Source organism: Ursus maritimus, unplaced genomic scaffold, assembly GCF_017311325.1.
Source record: "Ursus maritimus isolate PB19 unplaced genomic scaffold, ASM1731132v1 scaffold_13, whole genome shotgun sequence".
NCBI classification, from domain to species: Eukaryota; Metazoa; Chordata; class Mammalia; order Carnivora; family Ursidae; genus Ursus; species Ursus maritimus.
In genome coordinates, this window is record NW_024423675.1 from 69,208,730 (window position 1) to 69,232,574 (window position 23,845).

The 23,845-nt window shown below is 49.2% G+C and overlaps 1 protein-coding gene across 3 annotated transcripts in view; it reads left to right on the forward strand.

Moving 5' to 3' along the window:
• SMOC2 (SPARC related modular calcium binding 2) overlaps window positions 1–23,845 on the forward strand; it is a 155,574-nt gene that overhangs the window by 103,019 nt on the left and 28,710 nt on the right. For all 3 annotated transcript variants that reach the window (XM_040628071.1, XM_040628072.1, XM_040628073.1), the window contains exons 8-9: window positions 9,175–9,361; window positions 15,008–15,090. In XM_040628071.1, coding sequence (XP_040484005.1) covers window positions 9,175–9,361; window positions 15,008–15,090 — 270 coding nt within the window. The remainder of the gene's footprint in view (window positions 1–9,174; window positions 9,362–15,007; window positions 15,091–23,845) is intronic.

The window sequence follows — 23,845 nt, forward strand, 5'->3', positions numbered from 1 at the left end:
TTGGATACTTCAGGTCTTTTGATTTTCCATGTACATTTTAGAATGAAAATGTCAATTTCCACAAAAGAGCTTCCTAGGACTTTTTTAAAAATGACTTTATTTATTTATTTGAGAGAGAACAAGAGCAAGAGCGAGAGAGAGAGCGAGTGCACAAGCAGGGGGAGGGGCAGAGGGAAAGGAAGAAGCAGGTTCCCCACTGAGCAGGGAGCCCAGTGTGGGACTCGATCCCAGGACCCTGGGATCATGACCTGAGCGGAAGGCAGAGTCTTAACCAACTGAGCCACCCAGGCGCCCAGAGTTTCCTAGGACTTTCGTAGAAATTGCGTTGAAACCACAGAGCAATTTGGGAAGAATGAACATTATAACATCACTGAGACTTCTGATCTATGAACATGGTACATCTCTTTTCACTTGTGTTCTCTTCCTTTCATTTTCCTCAGCAATGCTTTTTCAATGTCTTGCACATCTTTTCATACGTTTATTTGATGTTTTTGATGTTATCAGAGATGCCATTTAAAAAATTTTATCTTCTAGTTATTCACTGCTACTACATAGAATTATAGGTGCTTTTGTAGACTGACACTAAACATTGAGACTTTGCTATGTTCACTTATTAATTCTAGAAGTATTTTCTTTGTAGATGTCTTAGATTATTCTTACATGCGTAATTCTGTCACATGTGATTAAAGAAAGTTCTGCATTTTTCTTTCCCATCTTTATGTGTTTCTATTTCTTACTTTAATGCCTTGCCTAGGATATCCAGTGTAATGACAAATAGAAGTGGTGAGACTGTTCCCAATCTTAGAGTGAAAGCATCCAGTCTTTTATCATTATATCTGATGTTAGCTGTGGGTTTTTAAAATATATGCTTTTTAGCAGATAGAGAAGGTTTTCTTCTAATACCAGTTTTCTGGGAGTTTTGCCATTTAATTGACAAAGTGGTTCACCTTAATAAAAGTGAACACCTAAATCTCTTTGTCTAAAAATGGGTAGGAAGATTGGTAGGAGAAGAAAGGGATAAAGAAAGGGGGGAGTAATCAGAAGGGGGAATGAAGCATGAGAGACTATGGACTCTGAGAAACAAACTGAGGGCTTCAGAGGGGAGGGGGGTAGGGGAATGGGATAGGCTGGTGATGGGTAGTAAGGGGGCACGTATTGCATGGTGCACTGGGTGTTATACGCAACTAATGAATCATCGAACTTTACATCAAAAACCAGGGATGTACTGTATGGTGACTAACATAATGTAATAAAAAAACATTAAAAAAAATAAACTCCACATTTTTATAAAAAAAATAAAAATGGGTAGTTTTACTATAACTAAAAACATTTTGTAGGGCATAATGTTATTAAAATATCAAACAGAGTTACTGAAGATTATTTCTAGTTTTTTAAATAGTCCCCTCAATTTTAAAAGACACCTTATCCTTCTTTCTAAACATTCTCATGTATTTTTCCATTAGCCCCGCTGACCATCTTACGAGGAGTTACACGGGTATGGTACCGTCTGGCAAATGATTCCTGTAATTTACCTGACTTCCCTAAGCCAGGTCAGACTAAACTGAATCTTGATGCTGTGTTTCTCCTTATCTTGTTTAATCTCCATTTCACATTGTGCAGCCTGCCGTATTTTTGGAAGGATTACCAGAGATTTAAGTAACAATGCTGACTTTGAATATTAAATTTGTTGAATGCCCTTTCATTTATAGAAATAAATCAGATGAGAGTACATAGAATATAGAATCTGTCAGTATAAATTAGATATGAGTTCATGTAAATACAATGAGCTAGAACTATTAGGGTAATGGATAGGCACATTTTCAATACCTGCAAATAGTTTCTGAAGAACTCTAAGGGTATTGGTTATATAGGGTTAAATAACAATTTTACGCAATTCTTTAATAACAAGGTATGTCTTGGAAAACAAAATGTACCAAGAGCAGATTATTGCGTGGATAAAGGGACACAGGGTCCCTTTACGGAAAACAACAATACCAACCGACCAGCCAACAGCTGGGCAGCACTCTCCGCAACAACACAAGCAATAGCAACCCTGCTGTGGAGGATTTGGGACCAGGCGTGGAGCCCTTGCACAGTGTACAGATAACTAAGAATGGAACAAGGGAAAAACAGAGTCAAGAAGAAGTAACTAGAACCTCGTGATGAGCTGCTGGTGTCAGAATTCTGTGTCTACGCTGGTGGGTATGGGGACGGGCAAAGACACAGTTTGAAGTATTTTAGTTTTTAAAGGACATTTTCAGGATTCTGTGCCTCTTGGAAAGTGAACAATGAAACCCTAAATATTAATGTGCAACTCTTCGAAGGTGAAGTAGCCAGAAGAACTTACATATGCAGCCTGCATGTTCTTAAAATGGGGCCAAACCCAAAGGTCTCTTTTTTGTTGTTTTTTTTCGAATGGATGTGATTTTTTTAAAATGCTTTGGGCATCATCATATTTAAAATCAAGTGGTATACAGTTAATGAGATCGTCAATTAAGAGGTTTTTTTTCCCCCTTGAAGTTCATAAATGTCCTGCAGCTCTTTGTTATAATCTAATTTTCCTTTGGTTGTCAGATTATTTGAACACACTGTCAGACACATTTTAAGTCACCAAAATCAATTGCTAGTTTGGAAAATAAAATAATTTTTAAAATTAACTCTTTTTTTAATCCAACCGAATTTACAGAGGTAGTTTTCTAAAAATACAGAGTTGTTATGTGATCGTAGAAATTAAAATTTATAGAAACAAACTGGGGTTGTACTTCTATTGTAACGGGAAACTGTTGAGGCGGACTGTCTCCAAAGTGCTTCTCAGGAGTCTGCCCAGAACGGGGCATCTCAGCCACACGCATTGGCAAGCTCGTGCAGCCAGGGAGAGCACACCTGCTCGGACCTGTGCAAGAGTAAGTGGAGTGAGCTAGGGAGGAAGTTCAGTGCAATCATCGCAATTGTGTTGAAGGGTTAACGCATTTCCGCATGGGCTCAAGGTGTCAGCAGGGCAGCCAGTGAAGCCATGACAAGAGCAGAACCATCTGGATTGCTGAAAGCCAGTGGCCTGGATGAGAACGGACCTGATAAACTGAATGCAAGGCTGCTCTTCTGTAGAGAATGCTGGGATTTGGCGGCATGACGAACTGCGTATGTGACACTGAGAGCGGAGTACGTGCCTCAATGGCCAGACACAGAAAGTGAAGAACGTGTAGCAGAAATGCCATCAGCTGTTTCAACTCCTACCAATAATGTGAGGCTTCGTTATGTATCATTACTTGGTGCACCAGGCCATTAGTAGGATAATGTAATGTGAACGTGGGCATCGATGAATCCACCAGTTACAGAAAAATCTAGTATTTCCCCAGTCTGATGCTTGAGTATGTGATTTAAAAAAAGCCTACATGCATGGTATTGATGCATCTAAATTTTCTTTTGGGCTGTGAGTCTTGTTCTTTTTAATCCTTGTGTCTCTGCCTCGTGGGTTATGTAAATCTTGGGCTCGATGTTAGTAATACTTAAGTTCGTATGGAGCCTATCACTTTGTATGTGTGACTGACTCAGTCGGTCATCCTGGGAGACAGGCAGGGTGGGCGTACATGAGGACATGGGATTTGACCTTTGCTGAAGTTGGTGAGACGAGAGATTGAGGGACCCAGGAAGGCTGAGAGCCTGACTCCGACTCCAGAACCTGACGTTTTCCCTGATGACACCGCAGGGGCTCAGAACCACCATCCTGTTCTGTCCCTGCCCCCCCATAGCTGTGCCGGGAGGCTTCTACTCACTTTCTGGTTCTGCGGGAACAGGAGCCTCATTTACCCCCAAGGCTCTTTTCCCCACCAGTTTAATTAGAAAAATACACATTTAACCAACCATCAGTTCTAAATAACATCTCAGCTTTTCTTTTCCCCTGGGGACATTTCCCAAACAGGGACTCTGGGCAGTTTCTCTTGGACAGATTCAGTGACTTCTGACGCATCATACCTCCTTGGCCCTTTCTGTGACCTCACATCAAAATTCCTTCTATTCATTTTTTTTCTTTTTCGATCTGTCTTCCTTCATACGTTAGCTCCTCAACATTTAGTGTAAGAGTAAATTACAGCAGTAAAGCCCTGCCGAATAGGAAAGAAAACTGAAATATTTGTGTCTAATGGATCAAACTGGGTATTATACTCTGAATTTTGTAGGCATTAATTATTTTATTTTCTTGCTGAATGATTTTCCAGAATCCCAAACTTTATTTTTTTGCCATTGATGGCCATTTTTTGGAATGGGTTCAATCTAACTTCTAATAATATCACTGTTTTAAAACCCCAAGTTCAGTGGCCTCTATAACCTGACGGGTCTGGCCGGCTGCAGGCACTGACACCTCTATGTCACGCTCGAGGGCCTTCACCTGGTCACCACATTCCTCAGGCCAGGCTCTCCTCCCGCGTTTCCTTGTTTCCATCCTCACTGCTCTGTTCTCTCCAGAAACGGTCCCTCTTCCCTGTGTCCTTCTCTAATGTTTTGTGGGGTCTTATCAACATGTGTCTGGACCTTCCTCAAGACCTGTCCCTTTTGCAGCCGTGCTCCGATGTGTCTCAGTGACTGAAAGCTTCGGAATTGTGGTGAAATATGACTTACTTTGCTTTGCTCCCCATTCCCCTCCATTTGTGAGTGCCTGATGTCCCTCAGGGAGCAATGGGTGATTATGCATCTTCCCGTGGCCCCAGCGTGACTGGTGTGGAACCAGTGGTCAGGTTCCCTGGGTCTGGGGCCGTCTCGTTGGGGGCTCCACTTTCCAACGCAGAAATCATGCTTCTGTGTAGCCTCTGTTCTCAGGGGTCCTCAGTGGTTTGTCTGGAGGTCTTCTTCCTCCCTGATGGCCCTCACTAACAGGAAACACAACTGCATTTCCCTGAGATTGAATTCCCCCCGTGGAACCAAATTTACCAAATAAAATTGCCTCAGTTAACATTTCTAACCAACCAGGGTGTTTATGCAAACAAGCATGAAATTTCTTCTGATCCAGCTATAATATCTTCTATATTTTACAACATTCTTGGCAAATTTTATGAGATTGTTGACTTAATCTTATTTTGCTTATAATGAATCTGCAAATATGAAATAAAATACTCAAAAGGGACATTTCAGGAATTTCCCAGAACCATTTCTATAGATACAGTATGTCCTTGGACGGAGCGTGGGGAGTATTTTGTGCCCAGATAATCACACCATAAATTCCGTTCACTAATAAAATTTCTGAAAAGGAACCAAGTGGATGCTACAGCGAGCGGTGCGTTTTCGGGGGGTGCCTGCTGGAAAAGCAGTCCTCGGCACTCGCTGATTCTCCCGAGGGTCTAAGTCCATTTAGTCTTGGGCTGACTACGGGTTTCTGAAAAGCAGCACCTAGTTGCCTCGGAGATGTGGCTCCACTCTGCTTTCCTCGGTGACTTCTCGTGACCTACGGTGACTTACCAGACAACGCAGCAAGAAGTCAAGTCACCGTCATTTTCTTCTTGACAATTTCCAAGCCGGAGTCGGAGTGAAGGCTTCTTTACAATAACCACGTCATGCATGGTTGGATTTTATTTATGCATCTGTGTATCAGATGAGCAAAATCTCGAGTATACAGAATAGGACAGAACTCAAAAGGCACAAATTAAAATTATAAAAGAATCAGGTGGTGCTGTATAAGCAATGGAGTGGCCACTGATCGTTTTTGTGTATTTAGAAGTCGCCGACATGGGCTGTCTCGCCAGCAGCTGGAACAGTGCCTGACACAGAGAGGGTCTTCAAGCAGGGTGTGTCGGACCCACGGATCATGAGTGTTACTGCAGAAATCAAAACCAAATGCCAGCCCTAAGGTCGGACTGTTCAAGGATCAGAACCCTGTTGTTTAAGTTCTTCACTTACAGACAAAAAAAAAAAATCAGATTCTGGGTGACTAAAGCCACAGGGAATTTATTGGAAATACTTGGAGGCCTCACAGAGTGGAGCTCAGATGGCTGCTCCCCGGGGTCCCGGAGTGGGTTCCGTGGTCTGGACGGCCCCAGAGACCACCCAGCAGCCTCCTCAATATTTATGTGCCAGGCAGACAGCACCCGAGTGGGCACGGCTGGACCCAGCGCAGGACTCTGCAGACTGGCCTCAGGCCTCCCGGCTGTTCGGTGCCGGCCTGGAGCCCTGGCCACCGGGACAGCTGTCCACACGGGGCTTTCTGTGCGGCGACCAGGGCACGTGCCGCTAGGAACGCGAGCTGTGCTGTGCACCCAAGGGCCGATTTCTTCCTTCTCTCTCTTATCCATGAAAATGATTTGGCACCTACTGTGACATATGGATGATTCGTGGGTTCTGTGATTATCCTACAAACTGTGGATCTGGGTAGATATGGTGATTAATTAAGCTTCAGTCTCCCTCGTCTGGGAAGGAGGCTGTGTTCAGTCCAGGAGGCTACGGGAGGGAACATACTTTTTGAGTAGAACACAGAGGAGGACCTAAAAGGCAACATTTCTATGTTTTTCTAGTACATACACGGGAATTTACATGGTTTAAAAAAAAATCTAATAGCATTTGGTAATGTCAGTAAGGGGTTAATCACAGAATTCCGTGTATGGTTACCCTCATGTAGTACATGGAGTTGCTAGAGAGCCTAAAATCTGGATAGTTTTCCAACTATTAATATCATAACCATGGTTTATTATCTAAAAAGAAATTTACTGAGTGCCTGTTATATGCCAGCCACTCTTTTAGCATTGGGGGGATAGTGGAAATAAAAGCTAACAGTTCTGAAACACGGTCCATATGTCAAACTGTGCACGTCTAACCGTCCAGCTCGTGGCGGGGACCGAGGCAGGTGCCCGTCTTCCTCAGGCACTCGGCCCAGCCTCCAGCCTCCGGCACCGACGCAGGAGCGCACTCCTCAGCTGCTCGGTGGTTCCACCTGTCTGATGTCACATTTACAGTCATAAAATCCCTGCACGTAGTAGCTAGCTAGTCCCAAAGCAGACTGAAGCGTAAGTTGCAGAAAATCGTTGCATAAGCAGAAAACTGCTATAGAGAGTTTTATATCAAATATATTCACTCAGTGCATTCTTTTCTTTTCCTTTGTAAGGAGAAATGTGAAAGCAAAAGAATGTCATTTCCAGACGCCACACGACAGCTCTGGGTGAGGGCGGGTGTGCTCTTGGGTGTGTGGGGCCTGGGGTGGGGAGCCGCTCTGTGGTCAGCCGCGCGCATGACCGTGAACGCAGGGCTCAGTTCTCTGCAGCTCCTCCGTGACTGGGGGGCTGACCACCCCTGCCCCCGAGACATGGCAGCTCTGTGATTAGCCTTGACCTCAAGCCTCCTGGGGTCAGAGGGTGAGTGGCCGTGGCTCAGGTTTCTCATTCGACCTGCTTCCTGCTCAGTGGTCACAGGCCACACCGGGAGAAACCCCACTCCAAAGACAAACCTGAGACAAGGGCCCACATTTTCTTTAAAATATGTGGGGAGGGTGATTTAATTTGCCAGTGTTAATTTTTACTGTCATGTATTTAGGCTGGAAGGATCCGGAAGAGGAACATTTGGAATACGCTATTTCTGAACTACATTTTAAACCACGTGTGACTTTGTAGTGAAGGATAAAGTATTCTCCACGTTTTACTGTATTTGACTCAACTTCATTACCATCGGAGGACTCCTGAGTAGACAGGACTCCCTTTGTTGTGATGCTAGAGTGTGAATACCCCATGAGATTTGCTTACTTCTAGAGTTTTCTTTTTTATCTCCAAATTTTAATTAAATTCCAGTCAGTTAACATACAGTGCTACATTAGTGCCAGGTGTGCAGTCTAGTGATTCCTCACTTCCATGCATCACCCGGTGCTCATCACAAGTGCCCTCCTTCGTCCCCGTCACCTGTTCCCCATCCCCCCACCCACCTCCCCTCTGGTCGCCAGCATGTGTTCTCAGTAGTTCAGAGTCCGCAGCTTGGTTTCTCTCTCTCTCTCTCTCACTTTTCCCCATTATGTTTATCTGTTTTGTTTCTTAAATTCCACTTATGAGTGGGGTCGTCTGGTACTTGTCTTTCTCTGACTGACTTCATTCAGCATCAGACTCTCTAGCTCCATCCATATCATTGCAAACACAGCAAAAAGATATCATTCTTTTTTGTGGCTGAATAATATTCCATTGTGCGTACACCACGTCTTCTGTGTCCATCCATCAGTCGATGACGTTTGGGCTCGCTCCACAGTTTGGCTGTTGTTGATGATGCTGCTGTGAGCATCGGGGCGCAGGTGTCCTCGAGCAGGTGTTTCTATAGTCTTTGGGTTAACACCCAGCGGTGCAGTTGCTGGGTAGTAGGGTAGCTCCATATTTAACTTTTTGAGGAACCTCCGTACCGTTTGGCAGGTGCTTACTTAGACCAGCGTTATACAGATGGCGTGAGATTTCCGTCTGCCCAGAGGCAGCGGGGCACGGGCTGGCGAGCTGTCAGCCCATGTGCTTCTGAATCCGACAGGCCCGGATCTGCGTCCTGGGCCAGCCCCTTCCTAACTGCCTGGCCTTCCCCATGTGACTTGTACCTTCCTCTGTCTTCTCATCTGCCAAGTGGCTAAACGAGAAAACCCGTGAAACGAACGAGGGCAGCTCTAGCGTGTGGAAACTCTAAGTAGCGGCTGTTCTGCTGCATGAGTGTTAGAGGCTGTTAGACTGTGTCTGTCATCGTCAACAGCAGCTGTCCCTCCGTGATTGCACGCTACACACACGCATGGGGGCTGTTTCCGCCGGGGGCCCCAGGTTCACGGTCCGCTGAGACGGGGCTCCACTGTGCTCAGAAATAAGCCGGACACATAGGCTTTCACTCCCTTTGCTGCAGCACCATCTTCGATAAAAGTTGGTGACAAAATGGAAAGAAGTAGAAAATGATTCTCGGTCCAGCACTGATGGCAAGAGGATGTTTGAAAATGCTTACAAGTGGCCTCGGTGCCTACCACCCAGACTGCTGTTGTCCTGATTTTCATGCAGTCCAGTCCTGTGTCCAGAGCCACCCCACCTGTAACAGGAGTGGCCACAGGGGTGATGGGCCGGCCGTGCCCTGAGTCCCTCCAGAACTGTCTGCCCCTTCCTTCCTGGTTCCCTGCAGCCTTCCAGTCACACCCTCAGGGGCTCCGCGTGGGGCTGCCTATGCGCTGTGTGCTCACACCTGTCTTTCCTCCCCTAGTGTCCTCGTGTGACCAGGAGCAGCAGTCGGCCCTGGAAGAGGCCAGGCAGCCCAAGAACGACAACGTGGTGATCCCCGAGTGCGCCCACGGCGGCCTCTACAAGCCAGTGCAGTGTCACCCCTCCACCGGCTACTGCTGGTGCGTCCTGGTGGACACTGGGCGCCCCATCCCCGGCACGTCCACCAGGTAAAGCTGCTCCCATGGTCCGGGGAGGGAGGAGACGGGGAAGGCAGGCCCCCGTGGGTGCCGCTGGCGTGGATGCCCGGCGCCCAGATCTCGCTTGGCTGCTGGACCGTGCCAGCCATGGGCTCACCTCCCTGTACGGCAAGCCTGCAGAAACCGACGGCTCTGGCCGCCAGAAGCTGGAGGAAACCGTCTCTCTGATGGTCGCCGGGAGCTGCCTGCGTGAGTGACAGCAGGAGCCGTGAAGGCTGAGGTCTTTACGTGATGTCGTTACGCACGCAGGCTGGATGGTGAAAACCGGCTCTGGGATCCGGCATGGTGGGCACTCAGGCACCATCCGCAACTTCCTCGTGCTTCTGGTTTTGGCAAAGGGAGCCAAGCGTTCCACAGGCTGAAAGAACGGATTGCCTGAAGTGGCTTTCTGTAGCATAAACATAAAGAGAATGTGCTCAAGGCGAGAGCAACAATCGCTGTGCAAGGGTCTGAGATACAAAAAAATTACTCACTCCTGTTTTGTGTGAGTTGGAGCAAAGGGTTGCATCATCCCACGCAAAGCACACGACGTGCTCACGAAATTTGTGTAAACAGGAGTGAAGACGAGTTTGCAGTTCTTTGTTACAGGAATTGATCTTTGTTCATAGATTTATATAAAAATAATTTACAAATGGACAAAAAATATTGTCTCTCAGAAGTTATCCCATGTAGCCCCTGTTTTCCTCTCCAGCACCTGGGCACAGGCATTTTGACACTTGCTCAATTATTTCCCCCAGTTTTTCAAGTGTGATCATGAGACATTTCGAGGAGGAAAGCCTCCACGGTAGCTTCCAGGCAGCCAAGTCCAGGTGACCGGTGAATAAACGTCTCGTCCCCATGGACTCCACACACACCTGGCCCCCATTGGGCTCATCCGATAAAACCAGTGTCCTTGGGATCCTGCTTCGAAATTGGGCTAATGCAATCGTATTAAAGCTGGTGGCCATCATGTCGCTCACGCTGGCCACAGTGGAAGGTGGCGTGCCTTCCACGCCGTGCTCACAGAAGCAGCGGGGCAGAGCGGACTCCAGACGAGGGAGTTCAGGCCGGAGGCTGAGGTCCGGCCACTGCAGGGGTGCTGCTGGACATTGTTCCGCACAGGTGTGCTCTGCACAGCTTGAAAAGAACACAGATCTTTTTAAGGTTTTGGTATGAACAGTTTGTTTAGGTTTCTGTGCACATGTGTATAGGGAGGACTGTTTTTTGAGAAGCCGTAGGAAGCAGCATTTCATCTATCTACCCTTCCTTCCTTCCTTCCTTCCTTCCTTCCTTCCTTCCTTCCTTCCCAAATGCCGATGGTCAGCAATAGCCCATCACTATTCTAGGGACTGAGGAAAGAGCGTTGACCAGCAGAGCAGGTCTCCTCTCTCAAGGGCTTTCTCTGCTGCTTGGGGAATGTCAGGGAAGGAGCAAGTGGCACCACTTCCCATTGCAGCAAAAGGGAAGCCCTCACATCCACCAGCTCAAATCTTGGCAAGTCACACACCTCAGAGGTGAAGGAAGTTGGGATATCTCAGGAATTCGAGGACATACTTTAATCAGCCACTTTTTTGGTTCTTCCTGCTTGGCCGTCTTAGACTTATGGGCCAGCTTTGTGCCTTATCCCTGACGAGGTTGCTAGAAGCATCACCCGACATAGTTGGGACTCGTTCTGACAGCAAGGACAGCCTTCCCCATAGACCCTCAGGGGCCTCCCCTCACTCGAATTGGCCAGACTTTCCCCTGGACCGGGCCATCTGCTCGCAGAGGAAGGGCCATTGTGCCGCACATCACGTGGCACCAGGCGTGGGACGGGGCCACTCCCCAGCGCCTTCACTGCTGTGCCCGCTGTTCTAGGGGCAGGGGATGTACAGGAAACAAAGTGGACCAGAATCCATGCTTCCATGGGGCTTATGTTCCAATGGAGGGAACAGACTATAGCAAAGCATGGAAGTAGGTGAGCCAGATAGCTTTCCAGATATCCCTTCGTGCTGGCGAATATCCATTCGCCAACGTGCTGGCGAGTGACGAGTGCTCCGGAGGAAACTAAACCAGAAATAGGAGGCGTGCTGGCGAGGTTCAGCTCGAACTGAAAGGGCAGGGCGCTGCCTAGAGAGCTGGTGCTGGAGTCAAGTCCTGAAGGTGCTGTGGGAGCGCAGTCCAGACAGAGCGAGTGAGCGCTGCCCTGCACGGTGGAGGCCCCGGAGGCAGAACCCAGGTGTTTTGGCCCAAAGGTGGGGTGTATCGATTAGGACGTTTTTCATTTCTAACAGTGGTAAGTCTGACAAGCAGGCATAAACAAGGGACTATATGACCACACGTAAGAATTACAGAGATGGAGAAAGCGCCATTTCAGCTGACACTGTGATTTGGTGACGTCACCAAGGACACAGTTGTCTTTGCCCTTGGACAGACTCTTCTCATTATCACAGGTTGGCTGCAGAGATCCAGGATCTCACCCAGACACCACAGTGCTCAGAGGATACACCACCCATCTCTCTCTGTCTTAGGAAGCCAAACAACCTTCCCTAAATTCCCCTAGCAAATGTAATGCATGGATTATGGGCCAGAATTGGGTTAAATGACCATGGCTACACCCGTCCTGGCAAGAAAAATGGGATTAGTTTAAATTGATTTCTAGGGAGACGTGGATGTGGGGAAATCAGTCAAAATTATCAACATGAAGGGATATCTGGAAAGCTGCTGGCCAGCTTTATCAGCCCACACCGACCCCTGGTTCTCTGTGACTGACCAGCTCAGTGTCAGGAAGTCCTCTGCATTACTGTTGAAATACCCTCTGTCGCATTCATGCTACTTTCTTACGATTTGCTGAAATAAGCAGTTCCAGGGAGTTGCGTTATAGTTTTGCTTTATATTTGGGTAGGCGATTCAGGTTTTCTCCCTCAGTTATCCTATTTATATTTGCCGACGGGGAAGAATAATTTAAAAATCCAAGACAGAAAGGAGCCATAAATATAAAATGCATGGTCATAATAAGCCAACTCCCTTTCCCTCATGTCACCGAGCAAGATAATTAAAAGGCATGGATTTTGTGGTAGACTGAGCTGAGGACAATAACCCGACACTGTTTGCCGGCCAGGGTGGACACAGCTTCTTTCTCATGGGGTTTCTAATTGGGGCGATCATCTGGGTAGAAGCAGACATGGGCTGGAGCAGATGCAGAAGCGCGTCCTGGTCCTCCTGCTGCTTCATGTCAGAACTGACATCTTGGCCGCAGTGTACAGATTTCCTGCGGGCTGGAGCCCAGGCACCTGGGTGAGCCTGTGCTGTGCATGGCAGAATAGGGCCTGGGGGCAGAGGGGCAGGTTCCGACCTGAGCGCTGCTGAGTCGCGGGGAGAGCAGGAGTGGGCTATCAGATTAAGCGACGAGCAGGCTGATGGCCAGCTGCTGCATTCGTGCCCAGAACAGAGATTCTTCTTTCACGTTCTTGATGGCTGATGAAGCGTTCACCCATCTGCTATTGGCTTCAGGCTGTTCTTACCTCCCATCAGGGCTGCCCCGTCCCCTGACTCCAGAGACCCTCTCTCTCACTGGCCATGTGGATGTGGCCCTGTGGGTGTGAAATCACATTTCTCTGTGGCAGAAAGTCTGGTATCTGATGGGCAAGCAGACAGTCAAGAGATGTTCATTTTTTTCATACAAATAAGTTAAACATTATTGAAAAGAATGTGATGAATGTCAACACTGAATCTGAATTTTTTTTAATTGGAGGCTTTAAAGGCATTTATTCTATTTCTTGAGATCGCCATTTCTGCAAGTTAAGACATTTCCCAGTGTTTTTGAAAAGTGACAGGATACTGTCATTTAAATATACATTTTTTAATATCAGCATAGTGCTAGGATTCTTAAGGCATCTGCAGGTCAAATGTGGAACAAAACCAGAATGACCAGTGTGGCTAGCTTCCAGGTTGCTGCGGAGTTAAGGATTCAGAACAGAGGTTTAGAAACAATAGGCTCTCTTATCACCCACACAAAGGATGCCGGTGCGGACTTCCAGCATTTTGGAGGCTCCATGCAGAGTTCATGTTACTAGTTCAGCTTCTCACCCAACAGAGCTGCCCGTGGCCATCCCCAGGTGCCCGCTGATAGTCCTGCAAACAGGGCATCCCCAAGAATGGCCGGATACTTGTGTTTCCACCTCATCCATCAGGAGCTGGGACACCTACTTGTCTTTTTACAGCTCACACGTCACGGGCCATCAACTGTGAAAGATGCCACTTCTAACATAGGTACCAATTCCAACCTGTTCCAACCGCACAGACACTGACCACATCTAGCATGTGTCTGTGAAAATAGGAGCGACCCCTCCGCGAGCTGGCTGCTTTTACTCCTCTTCTCTTGGCAAATGCTTGGTGCTTATCCGTCTCCCTGCTACAGTTCCAGGTGGGACAGGAGTCACCCTGGTTGAGGCGTGGTCCCCTCACCCCTTGCTCACATTCTCATGACTGTGGTTCCTCCGCCGTCTGTACTAAACCCTGTTGCATTTCAAAAGAATATGAGTTCGTGGCTTTTGGTTAAAATACGATAGCTTAAGTAGTTGCTGGACTGTGTCAGGGACTCTTAAGTTTCAAAAACAATGTTTCAAAAAGCTGTATTACATTTAGGGAGTGGGTGTTAAGTTCTCTGTCATCGAAGGGGCAACTCTGGGTGTGAGGGCCAGGAGGGGCATGTGCATCCCTGGCTCGCCCCCGGCCAGCCCTGCCAGGACTAGCCACTGCAGGACTGGCCACCGGGGAAGGACACTTCAAGTGTGTCCCTCGGGGAGACATTTCATTCTCTTTTATTTCCTGTGATGGGGAAACAAAAAGTAAGGAACGATAGGAGTCTGAAATGACACCTATGAAGTAATTGTGAGCTCCCAGCCCTTTCTTGGGGCATGAGAAAGGAAGATGGGGCAGAATGTGTGGTGAGGAGCCAAGGAACCTGGTTCTCTTCCTGGAAATCAGCAGGCCTTCAGTCCAGAACATTCCACCTGCACCCCTCCCCACTGGCTCACACTGTCCACCCATCAACTACATGAGGTGCCGGGGGCGGCGGGTTCTCTCTGTCAGTGTCCCCACTGGGTGGGGGGGTTCTCCACATGACCCGGGTCTCCCCTGTCTGTGGTACCCAGTGCCCAGACCACAGGCGTTTTGAAGAGCTGTCCAAGAGCACCCGGTGGGGACCTGGGCCGGCTTGGGAAGCCCGTCAGGGACGAGGCCCTGGGTCCCGTCAGCTCCAGAATCACCACGGTGCCCACTGTCATGACGGGGGCGTCAGCAGCACCCACGCCTCCTGCTCCCATGTCAGGACCCACCTGTCAGGACTTCTCCACAGTTTCTGTTCACTCAATGCGGGGCGCCACGTAGCATACTCCTCCGCTCTGTGTGTGTGTGTCTCTCTCTGAAACTGGATGGAGAGGCAGAGCCTTCTGCAATGTGCCCTTCCCCATTGACTGTGAAAAATAATCTTGTTATAGCAATTGTCACAAAGGTCGTAAGGGGTCGTAAGTCAGAAGTCGATGCACAGATGTGCTGTGGGCTGAGGGCAGGTGGCTCGCATGAGCACCTGAGAAACGGAAGAAAGCCTCCTCTTCCAAGTGTCAAATGCATTTCCCTTTCTTCCATTCCTCTTAGGTACGAACAGCCGAAGTGTGATAACACAGCCAGGGCTCACCCAACCAGAACAAGGGATTTGTACAAGGGCCGTCAGCTCCAAGGTGAGTAGGGACATCTACCACCATTCTGTGCGTTCTTTAGGCTTAGAATGAGAAGGAGTTTCTCCAGCTCTGTTCCCAGTGGGCAAGGCTGGCGGCCTCAGAGCAGTCGACCAGAGACCCTCCTCCCCAAGGGCCTGAGGTCCTCAGACGTGCGGGGGCCCCGGGGAGCACACACAGGACCTGCGCAGGTCGGCTTCACCTGTGGCCAGCAATGCTCAAGTGCCAGGTCTAAGACCCAGCCTTCCAGAGAAGCAAACAAGGTCCCCTAAAATCAGAACTTCTAAACCAAAAGGATCCTTTAATTCTTTTCCCTAAAAGAGAGCAGTTATTCAGATGTCCTTTTCTGGCATTCCTTTTGAATTGAATCAACAGTTCAAGGAGCTGAAGTTTAGGTTTTAATAAAACATGAGCTCAGTCTTGGTATCAAGTGAGTTTAATTACAAAGAAGTATTTCAAATTAAATAGAGGCAGTGAGTTTAATCTTGTAATTAATTAAAAATACATTCACAGAAAATGGTGTACGGATGTTGTCTTTCATCAAAAAGCATGTAAGTGTTTATGACACACCAAAATAATGACTTCAAGAGTTCAACCTAAAGCCTTTGGTGGACCCCGCGTCCCTCCAGGAATTTACGTGGGATTAAAAGTGTCGGCGTTGAGCGTGGTGGCCTGGCCGGCCAGGCAGGCAAGGGTCCCGCAGTTTGGCTCATCTCGTGAGACCAAGGAGTTTAGAGACAGAGCTCTGACATCATGGGGTGAATTTGATGGCATCAGTAAGATGCTTCAAAGCTACTCGCTATTTTATTTCATTTTGGTTTTCTTTCTTTTTTCTTTTAAATATCTCCAGATTGCATGTGTTTCGCCAATGCCTGAGAGACTGTGAAAACCGTTCTCTCATTAGCTCAGGGCACGTGTTGGATCTTGGGCTCATACCAAGTCCGGATAAATTCCGCTTAGAAAAGTGAGGTTCTTGCTTTATTTGCATTAGTATCAATAAAGAGGGTTTTAATTTCTGAGTAAAGATGTTTTCCCGTTTATGAACGAAGATAGGAAGGACTAGGATATCACCCAGACGTGTCCCGGTCCGTTCAGCAACACTGGGAGTGAAAGTAGCCAAGACAGAGGCAGAGCAAGGGCAGGACTAAGGCAGCTTTCCTACCTGAAGACCGCTCTACCTGGCACCCTTTGCTGCTTCTGAGATGTTCGCGTGCGGGGCGTCTCCCAGCTATGGGTCTCCCCACTGACTTCCTTTAGACGCAGGTTCAAGAAGCCTGTGGGAGACGTGGTTTTTGTCACACCGTGAAGCTCTCTGTGTGGTCAGCGCACTGTGCGTCTCGCGGCCCGGGCTCCTTCTTGCATCTTGGGACGGGAGAGAGGGAGACAGATCATAAGGGAGCAACCCAAGCACCCATGCGCATTCCTAGTTAAGCACCTTTTGTATACAAGATGTCTTACCCTTAAAAGGAACTCAGTGAGCAGCTGAATTGCGTGCTCCCTGATGTTCTTGGACCAGAGGAGTTCTCGCCCTCCGTCATCTGGTGTAACCTCTTGCTTTTAGAAGCCAGGCTTTACCAGTGGTGGACAAGACTTTCCTTCACAGGGATAATGAATCTGGCGGGTGCTTGGTGCACGGAGAGCCCTCAGTGGATGTTTTTAGCTGGTCTTCATCATGTCGCACGAATGTCGATCTGTTCCTTGGCTCTAAGGGTCCAAGACTCTTAACGTTTTCTGATGATACAGAACTGCATTACTTCTGGGTCGAGCTGTGTGTGGTTTTCGCACATACGGTATGATACCCGTTAGTAAAAGGTGCTGTGACAGGACAGTTCCCTGTTTTGTCCTAGCGGGGCCGCGCTTGTTACGAAGCTTTTTGCACGGCGGATCCAGTGTATTGAATACCAGGCCAGGCTCTTGATCTAAAGATGGGAGTGGTTGTTTGGCTGTGGGAGCAGCTGCTTGTCCCCCTGAGAAGCACAAGGGGCATCTCGTTGGCTGTTCTGCGGTCGCAAGTGTGGTCCAGGGAGTCCGGGAGCAGGTGGGGAGGAGGCGTCCCCGGAGCTGGAGATCCCACTCCCTCGGCACACCCGGGAGCATGACTACTAGGCTGTCCCGGCAGAGAAGCCCCTCCTCGCCTGCACCTTAACTAAAAACCAGAGACTCCAGGCACACAAGCCACTTTATGCAAACCGTGTAATGGTCAGCTCGGTACTGCTCGGGACCACTTCGTCATTTTGATTTTTCGGAGATAATTATCCTTATTAGGGAAAGAACAAGTAGGTCTTGAACTGACTCCAAGATAGAGCCTGTTCTTGGTTTAGAGGAGGAAGCTACTTCCAAAACAGCACGGTGGCAGCCCTGTGGGCGCACACTCGAGCCACATTCAGGCTGATGCGTTTTCTTCTTAAAAGATACAGTGTTCATTTCCAGGGGTTAAGTCCCAGCCAGCGAGGGCCTTTATTTTCCGAGCCACGCTGATAACTCTCACACTTGTTTCAAGGGCTTGTTGACTGTCAGATGCTTATTCCTGCCATCCCTGGAGCAGTTAGGACCTTCCGCAGCTCTCAGCCGCTGACAGCATCTCACTATCCAGGGAGGTCGGCCTAATCAGTCCCTAATCCAGCCTAATCGGTCCCCTGTTGAGACCTGGGTCATTATTTGGGGTCTTTTATTCCGTAAGTTTCCTTATGGGACCTGTCATTGCATCCTGACAGAAAAACCTAGTATGGTAGAAATTTTAAAGGTTTAATTTGTATTTATTTGACAGAGAGAGAGCACAAGCAGGGGGAGGGGAGGAGGTGGGAGAAGCAGGCTCCCCGCTGAGCAGGGAGCCTGATGCGGGGCTCCATCCCAGGACCCTGGGATCACGACCCGAGCCGAAGGCAGACACTTCACCGACTGAGCCCCCCAGCCGCCCCGGCAAAGGCATTAAATCATCCCTTCCTGTCCACAGATGTGCGTTGTTTCATTCTGTCCAGCATCTTCCCCTCACATCCCTTCCTACATCCAGCCCACGCACCCCAGCTGCCTGCGCCCTCCCTCCGCCGGGCCTCCCGTGGCCCTCACCCGTGCCCTCTGCCACTGTGCCCCAGATGCAGGGCTCTCCGAGCCCGGGGCTGCTTCTTCACCGACCCGCCAGCCCCGTGTGCCCCCCAGGACGTAGCTTCTTAGAGAGGCTGTCCTGGGCTCCCGTCTGCGGGCCTGGCCTACCGTTACATGTCCCCGTGGCATCCGAGGTACATGTGCAGGTGTCTACGCCCTCGTGGCCTCCGAGAGGTGGGGCGGAGCCATTGGGGCCCCTCCAGCTGGAGCCGCATGGAGCACACAGGAGGTGCTGGCACGCGGGAGACAGTTTGTCAGTGAAGGACACTCGGCCGTTTCTTGTCCTCCTCGAAGCCTTGGGCTGTTCTGTCCTGAGTGATAGCCTGGCTTACACTCAGCGGGTGGTTTTGCTCATTGGAAGGGTGGGCAGTGTGAGTCTCTGGTACCTGGGGGTCCAACGTGGGGGAGGATGGCCTGATGGATCAGAGCCTGTCACTCCTGCTGGGCCTCCACGGGCGTGCCGCCAGGTGAAAGGAGGAAGGCACGTCTTCTTCTCCTCTGTCTGGGTGGCACCTGTGGCACCGTGACGAGACTGACAGACCCACCCCGAGCCCCTACGGCCCCCAGACGTCACACACACACCGACTGCAGGGACAAGATGCGGCACCTGCCAGCGACGGGGGCCCCTCCCCCGCAGAGACCCCGAGAGGCGGCCAGACGCAGCACAGCGTCTTTTCAGGTCTACAGACACAAAAATCTCCTCTCCTGAGGCCCCCAGTGATTGCGGGTGTCAAGGAATCTTTGATTCAGTTAGAAACCCTTAAAGCGCCCATGCATTTTTTAAGTAATGTTTTAGCACTATTTTAATTTTTTTCAAAGTTAATTATGATTTTCTGAGGTAGCATAAAATGATCCTTATGTTGCCCTGAGCATAGCTTAAGATATTTTTCAAAAGGTAATTAGACTCTCTAAGTCTATCTGTATGCAAATGGCAAGAGAGCATCCTTTTTATGGCTGAGTAATGTTCCACTGTGTGTATGTGTGTGTGTGTGTGCGCGTGAGTGCGTGTGTGTGCATGTGTGTGCGTGAGCGTGTGTGTGCATGTGCGTGTATGTGTGTGTGCGTGTGTGACTGCATGTGACTGTGTGCATGTGACTGCATGCATGTGTGTATGTGTGTGCACGTGTGTGGGTGTGTGTGCATGTGTGTGTGCGTGTGTGAGTGCATGTGTATATATGTGTCTGCACGTGTGTGTGTGTACATGCGTGCACCTCTTCCTCACCCAGTCTTCTGTGGGTGGGCACGCGGGCTGCATCCACGTCTTGGCTATTGTAGATAATGCAGTAAACATAGGGGTGCATGTATCCTTTCAAATTAGTGTTTCAGTGTTTTCGTTTTGTTTGGGTAAATACGCAGTAGTGCAATTGGTGGGCCACAGGGTGGTTCTATGTTTAACTTTGGGAGGACCCTCCCCACTGTTCTCCAGACTGGCTGCACCAGTTTGCATTCCCACCAAGAGTGCAGGAAGGCTCCCCTTTCTCTGCATCCTGGCCAACTCTTGACCATCTTCCCGTGTCTGTTGGCCATCTGTAGCTCTTCTTTGGAAAAATGTCTGTTCAGGTCCTTTGCCCAGTTTTAATCAGATTGTTTTTCTGGTGTTGAGTTGTGTAAGTTCTTTATATATTTATGATGTTAAGTGAAATAAGGCAGACAGAGAACGACAAATACCATATGATTTTACTCATATGTGTGATTTAAGAAACAAAGAAGAGACAAACAAAACACCAGACTTAAATACAGAGAACGATCTGGTCACCAGAGCAGAGGTGAGTGGGGACGGGTGAAGCAGATAAAGGGATTAAGACGCACAAGCTTCCAACACAAAATAAAGAAGTCACAGGGATAAGGCGTCCGCATAGGGAGCATGGTCAGAAATTCTGCGCTGGTGTTTACTGGCAGATGGTGGCCACACTGCGTGCTGAGCCCCGAGTGCCGTGCAGAGCTGTGGGTTCACGGTATCCCACGCCTGAAGCAAATGCAACGCCAGGGTGCTGTACTCCATTGAACAAAAGGCGACTGGACCCTGAGCCTAGCTCCTGAGCAGGGACTGCGGGACCCCAGAAAACCACTGTTTACCTTTCTTCCACAGTGGACCCCACAGCCTTCAAGGCTCTTTCAAAGATAATATGAGACGTCAATATTTCACCCATTAAAAACATCGACTTCATGATTTTTGGGTCGGATCCAATACCAAATTCACAGACAAGCATCTCCCAATTTTAGCTGAAACAAGTTCTTTCATTTTAGACGGGCAGCCCTCTACCCCTGCAGATGTGGTGAGCTCGGGATCGCCACGTGTGCTCTTGTCCATGGGGGCTTGTCTGCCCAGCACTGTCCACGCTCAGTGGCCGCTCAGAGAGGCTTCCTGCCACCTGCCTGTTAAGAGGCCGGGCCAGGATGGAGCAGCGTGCGCTGTGTGTGAGATGGGACTTTGTTTTGCTGTAAAGAGCTGTCTGATGGCATCACAGTAAACCATTCATGCTTGTCAACTCAGGTGTGAAGTTTGGGTTTGGATTTCTGGGTGTGGCAGGGGATGAGTCCCAGTGCTTGGGAGAGAGACTCGAGCTACTTTATTTTGTTTTTTTGACCAGTGAGCTTGATAATTCAATATGAAATTAAATCTGTAGGTGAATAGGATTACTAAACCTTTAAAAGCAAATTGCATTTTGTAGGGTGTATGATGAAGAAATGGGCCCTTAAATCCAGGTTTAGGAGAGGATGCTATGAGTGAAAACTCAGTTAAAATCACACATGTATTTTCATTCCTAAAGGACTTGGTGAGGCAGGAATCCCAGGACGGGGCGGGGGGGGGGGGTAGGGGTGTTCAGGGAATTACCTGAGGCCCTGAAGGTCACAAGGACATGTCCTCAATGAGACTTCTATTTAGTTCAGCTCTGCCCACCAGAAATCGTCTGTAAGTCCAAATGGTGTGAAGAAGCCGTTACTATTAATTTATGTGGAAGAATTTTTGAGCGTTCCCAGACCCCAATAACTCACCTGTCTTAGGCTTTTCTGATTGATACCCGGAGACACATATTGCTAACAGATACACAAAATACGTGGAGATAAAGCCCGATGTGCACAGACCCGGCCCGGCGCTCTGGGGGCTGGAGACCGAGATGCTGCTGTGGCCCCTGGGGCACGAGCTCGTGCTCATTGAACGTGGCCTCCGTGCCAGCTAGCAAGTCCGTTGTCCACCATCGCCGGGCACTGCCGGTACGTGTCTCCTTTTTCTCACCTCACCGTCTGCAGATCGCCTTCGGTTAGTGAAAACGGCTTCTAATGTGCGTCTTTCCTGAAAGTGAGGGGGCGCGTTGCAGACTTGTGAAAAGCGGGATGCTTGGACTTTTCTGACGAGGAAAACGGATAGGATGCTGGACGTGGCAGGAGGCGTGTGCCAGGCAAGAACTAAACGGTCCTAATTGTGCCACACTTGGCAGAATTCTTAGTGAGATTTTTATTAGGATATTTATTTAATTCAGTTGATATTTTTTCTCCATTTTTAAGAGGATGAGGAGAAACTGGAGGAGGCTTGGTGGAAAATTGCGGGAATTACTCATTCACAATAAAATAAGAACAAATAAAGACACGTTAAAGAAGCAAAGGCTTTTTTTTCGGTTTTCACACGCAGACGAAAGACTCATAAAGGTCGGCTGGAAATTTTAACTTACTTACAAGGAGGTGTTGGGCACTTTTTCCATTTATTAACACTTTGACAGCCACGTGAGAAAGAGTGAGCGTTAAGGCTATTCCTTGGCTGAGCCACGGAGGACGAAGAGGGTCTTCCTGGACACCAAGGTCCAGCTCATGAAAATCTGGGCATAAAAATGGAGTTTACAGAACGCAGGAGGGTGGAGAGACCATGTCATTCCTATCCTTTCAGATGGGCTTTCACGACCCATGGATTAGAAGCCACGTTCACTCTTGTCCTGAGCCTCACAGCTTCGTAGATGCGTCCCCTTGTTCTTAGCGGCGTATCCTCTCGCATCTCACCCGCCGCGCTCAGCTTCCTTCCCTGGCCAGGTCTCCAAGTGGCCCCCCAGCGGGTTTCTGATCCCTGGGCCACCCCAGCAGCTGTGAGGCGAGGAAGACATGGACCTGCCACGTGCCGCTGCTGGGGACAGGGGCCCCTTGCTACCAGAAGAAGCCAAAGCTGCATGCGTGTCGTGGAGGCGAGGCCCATCGCGGCCAACCCCACACCTTCCCTCTTCTCCCTGCCAAGAGCCCTGTATTTCCATCTTACCAAATCTTGTGCTCCAGAAAGAGGCACGTGAGTCTCGAAGTGGACAAGAGACGGGTGACGTCGCGAGGGGCTGCCCTCCACTGCATCACAAGGGGCTGGTGCTCACCTGCTGAGCAAATCATCTGACATCTGTGTGCAGGCAATCCACTCACTTATTTCCTGTCCAAGAAGATGGACAGGTTTCCCAGCCCCCTTGGTTGGGACGTAGATATTTATGGGGCTATTTCATGAACAGCAGAGCCGGCTTCCTGGGAGCGGCCTGGGCAGTTTCCCCGTCTGCGCCTGGTTTAACCGTCCGCTGCCACCAACTCGAGCTCCCTCATGATTTCTGAATATGAGGCCCCATGTTTTCAGGTTTGCGCCGGGCCCTGCAAGAGAGCTGGGTGTGACCTGTGCTAACACACTTCATCCTGCGTCAGGTCACGGGGAGCCAGAGTCGGGAGTAAGAGTGGCACCGGCGGCAACCCCAGCGGCTTAGGAAGACCACGCAGAGGGTGAGAGAAGACCGGGACGCAGTGAAGGGTAGTCCGCCAGCCGGTCCGAAGGATTAGGAATACCCCGTGCTCCACTCCAGCAGACGGGGGGGCTCTCACCTGAGGCACCCAGGCTGGCACGTGGCCACAACCACGTTAGGATCACTGAAGACTCACTCGAGCCGCGGCTAAACCGGCACTGGCGACCTAGGGTTCCTGAAATACAATCATACTGACTGGTGGTTAAAAAGATGGGTTCGCTTTTTTTTTTTTAAGTTTTTAATTTCTAAAATTCAGTGTCCAGGCTGACTTCTCGTTCCCCAGTGTAATAGCATGAAGTATCTTCATTTCAAAACGTCCAGGCATTTGCCTCCACGGCAGAGCCCCGAGCGCTGGCGGACAGCTCACGCCGCCACGGGAACGCGCAGGGCACGCCGGCTCCCGCAGACGCCCGCGGCTTGGCACCACGCTCCCACGGTTCTTCCAGAAGAAACCTGGGCTTTCATCTAATTTAAAATACTCTCTAAGATGGTAGGGGAGTGCTGTCAATGATGTCAGTGCGCAGAATCCTGGTGGTTTGCCTCTGCTCCTTTGGAAGTCACGGTTCTGCAGAAGAGCGAGGAATAAGGGTAGAGGCGCATTCATCACAGAAAGCACCTGCCGGACTGACTAAGAGTGTAAGCATCTCAGAGACGCTGGAGTGACTGAGGAGGACAGACTGTTCTCAAACACCATTAAGTAAGTTAAATTGGTTGTGAAACAACTGCTCTTCTATGATGAGCAGTTTGTCCCAAATAACCACTTTAAACACCTTCCAAGATGGGGTGCACTCGAGAATAACAGATTCGCTTGTAACTGGCCTACGACTCACTTTTATTAACGCAGGCGTCCCTCACAGCTCGTCTGAGTGTATCGAGCCTCTGCCGTGACCAGAGTCATT